General features: G+C 36.8%; 1 protein-coding gene across 1 annotated transcript; it reads right to left on the reverse strand.

Annotated features, from left to right (window-relative positions):
* Positions 1–3152: 3152 nt before the first annotated feature.
* LOC142847177 (olfactory receptor 8B3-like) lies at positions 3153–4079 on the reverse strand. Its single transcript, XM_075967904.1, has one exon. The coding sequence runs from the start codon at positions 4077–4079 to the stop codon at positions 3153–3155; it is 927 nt and encodes a 308-aa protein (XP_075824019.1).
* Positions 4080–12148: the final 8069 nt, after the last annotated feature.

The following is a 12148-nucleotide window of genomic DNA, read 5'->3' on the forward strand; positions in this document are numbered from 1 at the left end:
TGGAGTGTTCATCCTGGTGGTGAAGACTGAGAGTGCTGGCGGGCTCACCAACCCAGCAACTGCCCAGACAAAAGAGGATTATGAGTTGGCCTGCTCCAACATCTACCCATCTATGATCTGCTAGAACACACGAATGGACCAATCATGTAGATCGAAAGTTGAATGATTTCCACAACAGAGGGCAACAACAGGATAACTAAGGGGAGTAGTTCCAGTGAGGGCCCAGACTCAAAATATAGGAGAGCATCAGCCCAGACCAATGACTCTGCAAAAGTACTTGCCAGGAAATCTATGTGTAAAAGAAAAAAATCTTAAAAGTACAATAATGGTATGTATACCTTTGTGGTAAACAACATCTCAGGACAGAAATGATGTCTGCTAAAGGAAACTTAGCCACCTACCCCAGGATAGTGAAGTCACAGATCAAAGAGGGGAATCTGCAGCTACTACTTTTCTAAACCAGCTTAATCCCTAAATACATTATAAATAGGCAACTAAGGTTAGCTAATGATGAGAGAAAATATCTTCCCCACTCAATGACACAACAATTGGTCACCCAATACAACATAATCTGTAGCTGCACATATTCTCCATTCTACTGATCCCCCTGAACCGGTTTTTCTCCTCCCACTGGATCATGCTCACTACTTCCTGCAGCCACTTATATAATAGATATTCTGAGGCTTAATATCAGCAACATACTCTGGTTTATTAGCTCAGGCTTCCTGTTAACTAATTCTTACATCTTAAATTAACTCATTTCTATTATTTGCAACAAGGCAAACATACATACAAGCAAAATTACACAAATTAAGCATGTTGTATTATGTACATAGGAATTAATCTATACATACATAGAAATAAATGCATTTAAAAACAATGGGGAAAGGGCCATGAATTTAGAAGAAAGCAAAGAACAGCACATGCTATATTTTAATGGAAAAAATGGAAATGGAAATGATGAAATAATATTACAATCTAAAAATAAAATATTGTTTAAAAAGAAGTCTTCACATCTGTGACTATTAAATGGAAAGAAATATGGTGGCTACAATAGAAGCTGTGCAGAAAGGAGGAACATAAGTTCTGATCAATGCTGCAAAGTCACCTGGAAAACAAAATGGAAACCATACAGGCAACAAAAAATGCCATACTAGTGTTGTTTTTATTGACAATTGCAGGAATTATTTTCATTACTAGAAAAATAAATGTAAATTTATATTTATAGTAGGAAAGCAATTAAGTTTTTTTTATAATTATTCTTAGGTATGGTATTATACAGGCATATAGTATTGTATAAATGGTCAAGAAAAGATGACATACTTCAGAAGGATCATAAAGAAGTTTTACAAATTCATATTTCCTCTATTGTGATACAAAAGATGTAAGGTTAGATTTCATAGCAGGGTCAATATCTGTTTCAATATACTATGTTTAATATTTTAAATGTCCCTAATAATGATACTACTTCTATTACTTGAAAAAATTGAAAATTCAAAAATACTATAAATATTAAGAACAATAAATAGAAAAAACTACACTGCTGAAGTATTGTAATTGAATACAAACTTTCTCTGAACCCAAAACAACAGACACCCAACATATATTTACAGTCAAATCTTCCTCCTGGTCAGAATTTTCTCAGGGCAACTATAACATCATTGTTCTTCAAACTATTGACTAAGGAATTCATTGGTGAGAACCACACCGATGGGCTCACCAGTGGGCACATAACTGGATAATATCTCCTAGTCACCCAGAATACCACATTTGTATATGTCCACTGACTATTTGCATGTCCTACATAGCATGTATTTTAAGACATTTGTCCACTTATTAAATGGTATTAAATGCTCTTTAATGGTTGATATATTACTCTGTTAATTATATAACCTGTGTATATCTTAATTCGGTACCTATCTTACAAATATTATTCCAGTCTGATGGACCTAAGATATTTTATTGATACAAAGTACTCACTTAAATTAAGTTTATTGTTTTTTTTCTTCTAGGTTTAATGTTTTCTAAATGAAGAAACTTAGCTTGCCCAAACATATTTTTAAAGATTTAGAATTTAAAGTTTATGTGTATGCTTTTGGACCATTTTGAGGAATGGACTTTTGTACATGGATTTCTTCATGGATATTTCTGATTTCAGAAGAAATTATTTTAAATATCTTCTTTGTCCAATGAAATAAAAATGATGATTTGTTGTAAATGTATAAAATACCTACATGAAAATCTCTAACCCTTCTATTCCATCTTATGAGTTTGTGTACTTTTACAATACTATCATATTACACCAAGTTAATAAACTTTTCATATAACTGTAACATTAAATTCTACTTAGAATTAGAATCCAAAAAATGATCAAAGCTGCAAGTCATTACTACAATAATTGTGGGGCTCAATCAGTAGGGAAAACCTCAGATCAAAAGAGAAAAACCAGACATTTAAAAGAGATGTAGAAGGATTAGGTGGAGATTTAGACTAAGCACAGTTCTAAAAGGATCATAGGATTATTGGAAGGACCATAGGGAATCTTCAAAGAAGCATTTCCTATTACAATGGGATCTCTCTGGGAAGAAATTGTTCAGCCTTAATACAGAGCAAAAAATGAGCTATTATGTTTGAGTAAGACTATGTGTGTGTGTGTACTCTGATGCATGTGAGATATAACAAAGGGAGCACTAGAGTTTATGTGAAGGAGCCTTGGATAAAGATTTACAGCCAGCCATGCTACTCAAAGGTGTGTCATAAGGTTATTTAACAATTTCATCAAAGTTAAAATATTTATTATATTTTATTATTACTAATGTTAGTAAATGCTTGCTGTACTATCCAAATAAGATAAATTATTTCTATGGGTACTTCCTTATCTCACATATACTTAAATCCTAAAAAAAAGAGATGGGAAATTATTGAAATAATAACATAATAATATGGTATAGCCTCTGTGCTAAATACGATTATTGTGATAGCAAGCTGCAAGAATATCAATAATAATTTGAAATGCCATAGAAATATATGTTAAAAACCACTTTGGTACAAACAAAATATCTTCATAAAATACAGTATCATTTTAAGAATCTTTAAATTTAAATTTTAATTATTTTATTTTATTTGGAGTTAGGATATGAATCTGCTAAGAACTAAATCAAAACTTTCTTTAATGCTATTTTGACATCCTTATTCCTCAAACTGTAGATCAGAGGGTTGAGCATGGGAACCACATTAGTGTAGAAAACAGAAGAAACTTTTCCCTGCTCCATAGAATCAGAATGATTAAGGTACATAAATGCTCCTGAACCAAAAAATAAAGAAATTGCCATGATGTGAGAGCTACAGGTACTGAAGGCTTTTGATCTTCCTTGTGTGGATTTGATGTTTAAAATGCTGGCCAGGATAAAAATGTAGGAAATGAGAATGGTAAGACTCGGAACTGTGATGTTAATACCTACAACTATGAGAACTACGACCTCATTGACATAGGTGCTGGTGCAAGAAAGTTGAAGGAGGGGCAGAATGTCACACAAGTAATGGTTGATGACATTGGCATTGCAGAAAGTCAGTCTCAGCATGCATCCTGTGTGGGCAGAGGCTCCAACAAATGCCATCCCATAGGAAGCAAAAGATAGCATATAACATACCTGAGGGGACATGGTGACCTTGTACAGCAGTGGATTACATATGGCTAAATAGCGATCATAGGCCATTGAGGTCAACATGTAGCATTCAGAGATGACAAAAAAGAGAAAGAGAAACAGCTGAGTCATACATCCTACATAAGAGATGGTATTCTTCTCACAGACAAAGTTCATCAGCATTTTGGGACTGAAGACAGAAGAGTAGCAGAGATCAATGAAGGAGAGGTTAAAGAGGAAATAGTACATTGGAGTGTGCAGATGAGGATTGAGGCCAATCAGGGTGACCAAGCCAAAGTTTCCCACCACAGTGACAATATAAATCATTAGAAACAGAAAAAAAAGGGGCAGCTGGAGTTCTGGACGATCTGTCAAACCAGCAAGAACAAACTCAGTCACCAAGGAGCCATTTTTTCCAGCCATCATGCTTATCATTGAAAATCTGGAGAGACAGAAAAAAATTTCATTGGAAGACTTTCTTGTGATCTCTTTCTCAGCTTTAATTCATCCAAAATTACGGGGATAGTTTAAATTCTTTTGTTTTGCAGTATCCACATGTACTGTCTCACCCCACCACTTTTTGGATCAGTATCATTTTTATCTACATAAGTTATTTTTCTCATTATTGGTAGATGGAAGACACAATGACCAAATAAAGCCTGCTGGAAAACTTAATGAAGTTATCTTTAAAGTCCTTTCATTTCCCAGTTCCCATTCCTGATTAAATGACTTTCTAAAAACCTCACTTCTCCAGTGGTGACCAGGAAGACAACATTGATGTATAAGAAAGAATGTGTACTGGTCTATTGAGCTTTCAGATGTCTTGCCACAAGTATATAAGGAGTTAGTCATTGGTAATAGTCATGGGAGTTATCTGTGCTCCCTTAGATTCACATGTAACCACATGTTCTGTTGCTACACATTCCCTTCCACTGTAGCCTAATTGGAGAATTAATACAGTTATAAACATGCTTCCAAAGATATAATAGAGAAAGAAAGTTGGACACACATGTCAGTGCTGAGTATTTGCAAATACATTGGAAATAAAATATTGAAAGTGTGTTCTTGTGTAATCTTTCTGTATGTTTCGCACACATCAACGTTTTATAAAAGAGGCACTCTTCCTGGTTGTTCCTACATTGTAGATGTGTCACCTGAAGCTGCTAAATTTGGCATTTAGCCTACCAGAGAAAGGATAAAGTGAGATTCAGATGAGATACAATTTGACAGCAGAGTGTTATCCCCCTGCAATTTCTTCTTATTGAAATAATAGCTCTTATTTTTAAGCTGCATGTGAAACTCAGATAAACTGAGAACAGAGGAATTTACCCTCTCTCTTCTAAAACAATTCGGTGCTGATTCTTCATGAGTCTCAACTCTGCATGAGTGTTTTCTATGGATAAAGAAAGGCTTTGGAAGTGTGAGAGCTAAACTGACAGAGCTAGAGAATCTTCTTCTTTTTTTTTTAAATATGGGAATTCCTCACAAATGAGATGTTTGTTCCAGGAATCACTATCACAGTGTAGCTCAAATCTGTAGTTATGAATCTACCCAGAGGATATGAAGGAAAGCAACATACCAGACCTCAGAGCCACCACATCCTAGAGCACACTGAATTTTCTTTCAGTTTTTTAATCTTTCAGACCTCATTAAAAATCTAGACACGCGTGTCCCCTTTGTCATCTGTAAGATGATCAAATCGGAAGACACGAAATAATGATGTTTTTGTTCATGCACAGTTTCAAGATTACAGATATAAACTTCTCACCAGGGATTAAACAATCCCCAGGGTACACAAATATGGAGTCTCTAAAATCGTCCATAAATATCTACCTAGACTAGTCATTAGTATTCATATTCACTAATTATTATCTACTCTAATACTTTTAGTGCATAAAGTAGTAATTAATAATATTTTGTAAATATTATTACCTTGAACACTATAGAATATTAGATCATAAACCCAAAATATTTTATAGCCACAAAATTTTTATTAAGTTATTTTAATAACAAAAATAAATAATATACAAAATAGTGGGCTTTGTATGACATTTTCACATATACATATAATTTCATTTCACTCACTTCCTCCATTGTACTTTTTTACCTCCCTCTCCATTTTCACATCTGCATACCTCACGTTCCCCTTTTCATGCACCCTCTTTCTATGTGATCAGAAAGATTTGACACTTGTATTTGTGAGAGGACATTATTTCACTTAAAATGTCTAACATTTATCCTATTCATTTTCTTACAAATGACATTTTATTCTCCTTTATAACTGAATAAAACTTTTGTTGCACAATACACCAATATCTGAGATACCATCACACTCTGTAGTTGAGGCTGACCTAAAACTTTTTATTTAGTGGAAGCCAGCACTGAACTCACAATTCTCCCACCTCATCCATCAACATGCTGAGTTTGCAAACATCTTCCTCTATGCCTGGCTGTAGTAGTAGGGAGCGGCGGCGGGGTTGCGTCCCCAAACACCCCAGCCGCCTGCCCGGCTCGGCTAGCTTATGCCCCGAAATAATTACACGGAAACTGTATTCTTTTAAACACTGCTTTGGCCCATTCCTATCTAGCCTCTTCTAGGCTAATTCTCACATATTAATTTAGCCCATTTCTAATCATCTGTGTAGCGCCCCTAGGTGCGCTTACCGGGAAGATTCTAGCCTATGTCCATCCTGGGTCTGAGCTTCATAGCGTGCGTCTTCCCTGGAGCAGGTAGCATGGCGTCTCTCTGAGGTGTCTGCTCCGGAGAGGAGAGCTGTCGAGTCTGACCTCACTTCCTCTTCCTCCCGGCATTCTGTTCTGTTTACTCCACCCACCTAAGGGTGGGCCTATCCAATGGGCCTAGCAGTTTCTTTATTGCTTAGCCAATGAAATCAACAGATTGATATATGACACTCCCACATCACCTGGCTCTCTCCATTTTCCTCATCCACAGAGTGGCATATAGACTGATTCCTTAAAAATGACTTTATGCATTCTGCCTAGAATCCTCTTATGTCTTACCATGTCAAACACATTCAATTGCTGTTCTGAGCAGTATTTCATTGTGCAGGTTTAGGAACTGTAATTCAGGCAGCTCAAGACAAGTGTCGAATATATTGCAATTCTGTTGTTGCCATTTTGTCTCTTGCTTACCCAAACGTTCCTAGTGCCTGGAATGCAGCCCTTACTCTCCCTATCTGCCTCTCAGCCTCTGAAATAGTTCCCTCTTTTAAACTGAGGTTTACAACCAGATAGACAAAGTTGACTGTTTAATTGAGGTTTTGATTCTTTATTGCAATGTTGAACTTTTTGTTGTGTTCTTCTCATGTGTTGTATCGCAATCTTCTCAACGTTTACTTTCAAGCCAAGATTTTCACTTACTTTCTCCTCTCTATTTACCATTGGACTGCAGCTCATTTGTTGAGTTATTGATTCCCACACCATCTATTTGAGTACCTATCTCCACATCCTCCAGGGCTGTTATTTTTAATTTTAGGAATATATTGAAGAGTAATGGTGAGAAGACACATCCCTGTAACACTCCGACAATTATCTTAAACTGATTACTAAATTCTCCATAGACTTTGACTGATGGAAAGCTATCTTTATAGACATTTTCTGGTATTCTTATGATTTTCTGAGTACCTATAGAACTCCTCATTGTGTCCCAAAGTACTTTCTTCTAAATGCTATCAGGTGCCTTTCTGAAGTCAATGTAACAGACATCTAAGTCTTTTCCAAATTCTTTATATTTTTCTGCCAGTTGCCTCTAAGTGAAGATCTGATCAATTGTGCTCCTGATAGCTCTCAGTTTGCACTGGGCCTCTGTTAGGATTTCCTCTGCTTTGCCCTTGATTCTTTGCAGTATAAGGGAGGAAAAGATCTTGCTGTCATGGCACAAGTACTGCCCCTGTAATTTGAGAAGTTCAGCTTGTCCTTCTTCTTATGTATGAGAATTATGAGTGAGTGCTTCCATCCCAAGGGAATCATGCCGTGTTCCCCTATCTCTCTAAAGAGTCTGAGAAAAGCCTCAGCCTCTGAGTCTATTATAGCTGCCCACAACTCCTTCACTGGGGTGTCATCCATTCTTGGGTCCTCCTGCATTTTGCTCTCTTTATACCTTCCTCTATCTTGCTCCTGCCAATATTTAATATTTCCTCATCATCTCTGGTGTTTGAGTGGCTGCCAAAGGGTTTCTCATTGTAGTCTACATTAGCAGCATTAGGGTCATTGTATAGGGCATTAATGTATTGTCTCCATCTTTGCTTTACTTCCACTGGTTCTGTTAATAAATGACCCTGCCCATCTTTAATCACCTGAATCTGGTGAACATATCTGATAATTATCAGTCTGATAGCTTTATACACAAGATGTATTTTATATGGAGTCTAACACTTTGGACATCTTTGCACATATCTTGTTTATACAATTCTCTATCCCTTTTCACTTTTCTTTTGAGCTCCTGGCACAGACAGTTGTGGTGTTTTTCTGCTACGGATTGCCTTTTTGTTTGTTTTCGCCTAGTTTCTTCTGACAGGTGGATTGTCTCTGCATTAAGTCATTCTTACTTGTGTTGTCCTTTTTCAGAATGAAGCATCTCCTTGGGAGCCTCTTGTATAGCTCTTTTGATTTTCTTCTATTCACTTTCTATATTTGTAAAGGGTTGTTCAATGATTCCCCTTAGCTTTTTTCAGAAGCTCTCTTATACTCTCTCTGTACAGCTGTGTCTATCAGTAGCTTACAGTTGATCTTCTGGCTTGTCTTCCCTGGTGTGCTTCTCCTAAGTCACCCACAACAATTAGTATGTCATTGTTATGTGCCCTGTTGGCCACCTTCTGGAGATCTATTTAGAAACTGTTGATGACATCGTCTTCTGGTTCTGCTGTTGATGTATATACCTGTATGATACTGGTTCTGGATGGCTGGAATGAACGAGTGGTTCCTTGTAATACACATAAACATACATAAATGCATACACATTTGTAGACACATATATAAAGACATACATACATACACATATGCATATACAAATATATGATGTGGGATTTCTCCATTGGTTAATAAAAATCTGCTTTGTGCCTATGACAGTGCAGAATAGAACAAGATGAGAATTCTAAGCAGAGATAGAAGAGAAAAGAAGGCAGAGTCAAGGATATGCCATGAAGCCACAACAGGAGAAAGACACCAGACAGAACCTTACCAATAGGCCACAACCATGTGGTGATACACAGATTAATAAAAATGGGTTAATTTAAGATATAAGAGTTAGCCTACCTTACTAGACCTGGAAGGAGGTGGGAGATCCTTGGACTTCCCACAGGGCAGGGAGCCCTGACTGCTCTTCGGGCTGATGAGGGAGGGGGAGTTGATTGGGGGAGGGGGAGGGAAATAGGAGGCGGTGGCAGGAAGGAGGCAGAAATCTTTAATAAATAAATAAATTTTAAAAAAGAGGAAGGGACAGGAAGGTCACTGGGACTTCAATGATTTCCAGGTTCAGTGAGAGACTCTCTCTTAAATCAGGTTTGAAAAAGCACATGAAGATGACATGTAACATCTCTAGGGTCCACAGACACATGCATCCATCCACTGTTGCATGTACCCCCTTACTGCCTTCCCTCACACACCCACTGTGGCATGTACCCCTGATGTGGGAGGGTCTTCTGTTTTGTGTTTATTTCATTGGTTAACAAAGAAACTGCCTTGACCATTTGATAGGCCAGCCCTTAGGTGGGTAGAGTAGACAGAACAGAATGCTGGGACGAAGAGAGAAGTGAGGTAATCGCCATGCTTCTCCTCTCTAGGTCACACTCCATGGAGCCAGCTGTCAGATCAGATATGCTAAATCTTTCCCGGTAAGCCACCACCTTGTGGTGCTACACAGATTATTAGAAATGGGTTAATCAAGATATGAGAGTTAGCCAAGAAGAGGCTAGATATAATGGGCCAGGCAGTGTTTAAAAGGGAAAACAGGAGCTAGCTAGAAATTTGCCTAAGCTATTGGCCAAGCAGATTTGTAATCAATACAGTTTCTGTGTGATTATTTTGGGTCTGGGGCAATTGGGAAACAAATGGGCAGCCTCCAACTATAGAATGGCATCCAATGTGGAAAAAAATGAGCACCCTCCAACTACAGATTGGCATGCCAATATGCCAATATGGGCCAGTTACACCCATGCAAAACTTGAGAGCTTAAAAAGAATTATAGATACACAAGAACAGAGTTAAGCATGGCTTTTGAGTAGCAACATCTTCTCTGATGGGCTCTGTTTGCTAGAAGCAATGTGCCTTACATTCTCTGAAGAGTGGATGGCAGTGAGATGGGGGTATGTGGAGGTAATGGGAGGAGGAGAAGGAGTGGGAACTTGAATTGGTATGTATAATGAAAAAAATACTTTGTTTTCTTTAAAAAAGTTAAAAAACTAAAAAAGATAAACTAATATTTTAAAAGAATAAAAGATCAAGGTCTTAATGATAAATGTTGAACTAGGCATTCACATCCCAAAATCCTCAGCATCTGTGTCATTACAAAGCATGGATTTTTTTTCTTCACATTATCTATAACTCATTAGCCTTGCCAAGAAGTTTCTATATTTCTGACATCTAAATTTTTATTATGTCAGTTTTGATCTTATTTTCCAGCCTTCCCTCCTGAAATTATGCAAATAAACAGGCAGATTTAAAAAGACAGAACAGATTAAAGCCTCATTTTGTGTTTACAGCCAAATCTCTTCAACAATATTTTCTCACTTCAGGACCAAATGTTCCTGAGTATAATATAGGAATGCTATTTAAGTTGTAAAATGTGTTTAAAATAAATAATTTGTTTAGGGATGGAGTTCAACAGCACAATATTTGCGTCATATGTCCATTATTCCAAGGATTGGTTTCAATTCCCAGCACCACTAAAGGAACAACAACCACAAGATTCCTCTGAGAAAAGTATGTTCTACAACTCTTGTAGAATAATTAGATACTGAAGGGCCATACACATTTTCAACATCAAACTTATTATTCTGAAAGCAGACAGAAATTTCTAGTAAAGAAACATGTTTACAGTTTACACATGCACAGATGTGCACACAAACATCTGTTTGTTTTACCCAGATTTGCCAGGGCAATGAGATTGCCATCAGGATCTAGGATCACCTTGAGAACAGATCTCTGATATGTCAATGTGAAATTATCTAGATCAGGTTAGCTGAGGGGTAGACACACTGTAAATATGAGTGTCACCATTCACAGATTGAATAAAAAGGAGAAGCAAGATAATCATACTTTGTATGTTCCCTGTATGTGAACATGACGACCAACTTATTCCAAGCACCATCTGTCATGCCTTTCTGGCCATGGTAGACTGAATGCTCCAACTGTGAAACAAAATAATTCTTTCTTTCTTCATGTTAGTAGTATCTTTTGTTATAACAACAATAAATTAACTAATGCTGAACACTGAAACCAGGATTCTTTATTTGGTGTGATGAATCTGACTCTATGCCTAATAAACACATAGAATTGCTTTGTAGAGAGACACACAAGACTTTCAATTTTTGGGTTAGAAGGGGCCTTGAATGCAGAAACTAAGGGCCATTCTAATCTCTGAGTGGAATAATATGAAGAGCTGGAGTGGAATGCATTTGCATTATACTCTGAAAAAGAGTGTGGATTTGTTCTGCCTGTCTCGTAAGGACTTGAGAAAGGCTAAAGTAAAAAAGAAATGTTTACTGGTTTGCTTTGTGGAGAAAATATCAAAGTGGATCAAATCAGTCTATCAATTACTTTTCTTATTAAATTTTATAAAAGGAAGGAGAGAGAGAGAGAGAGAGAGAGAGAGAGAGAGAGAGAGAGAGAGAGAGAGAGAACAGCTTAAGAAAGACAGAGAATTATATTGTAACATGTGCCTGTGCCATTGGACATGTAAAAGAAGTTTAGTCACCAACAAGATGGGTGCTGAAAAGTAAATGTAAATTTTCAAGAGGCATCACATTAAATTAACCACAGGTGAACTTATTATGATTAATGATGATAACAAAATATAGAATAATCTATCCATGGCATGTCTGCACATCTTGTGTGGGAGTTTGTAGATTGGCTTAAGTGCCATGGGCAGACTAATCATGAAAGTGGTCAGACCTTTCTAAGTACTAGACCTCAGACAGAAATAAAATGACAGTGACCTTGGCAACAACATTCATCTCTCCATGTTTCCAACTTTAAATAGCAGATATTTATTTCCTGATCCTGCCACTATTCTCTTTCTACCATTATGCTTTGTGTCATTAAACTATGAATCAAAAGAAACCCCTTCTTAAATGCTTTTGCAAGACATCTTTTCACAGCAGTGAGAAAAGTAACTACCACAATGAATGAATCATCTTAATTTAAAGTATTCTAGTTACATCTTTTCAACCTGACACAGATCTAGACATAAATGTCAAGAAAGAATCTCAGCTGAAGATTTTCCTTTATTAGGCTACACTGTGTGTATGCCTTTGGGATATTTTTGA

This window comes from Microtus pennsylvanicus, chromosome 3 (genome assembly GCF_037038515.1).
Source record: "Microtus pennsylvanicus isolate mMicPen1 chromosome 3, mMicPen1.hap1, whole genome shotgun sequence".
NCBI lineage: Eukaryota > Metazoa > Chordata > Mammalia > Rodentia > Cricetidae > Microtus > Microtus pennsylvanicus.

Coding starts and splice junctions, on each gene's coding strand:
- LOC142847177 (XM_075967904.1), bottom strand. CDS start 4,079: ATGATAAGCATGATGGCTGGAAAAAATGGCTCCTTGGTGACTGAGTTT.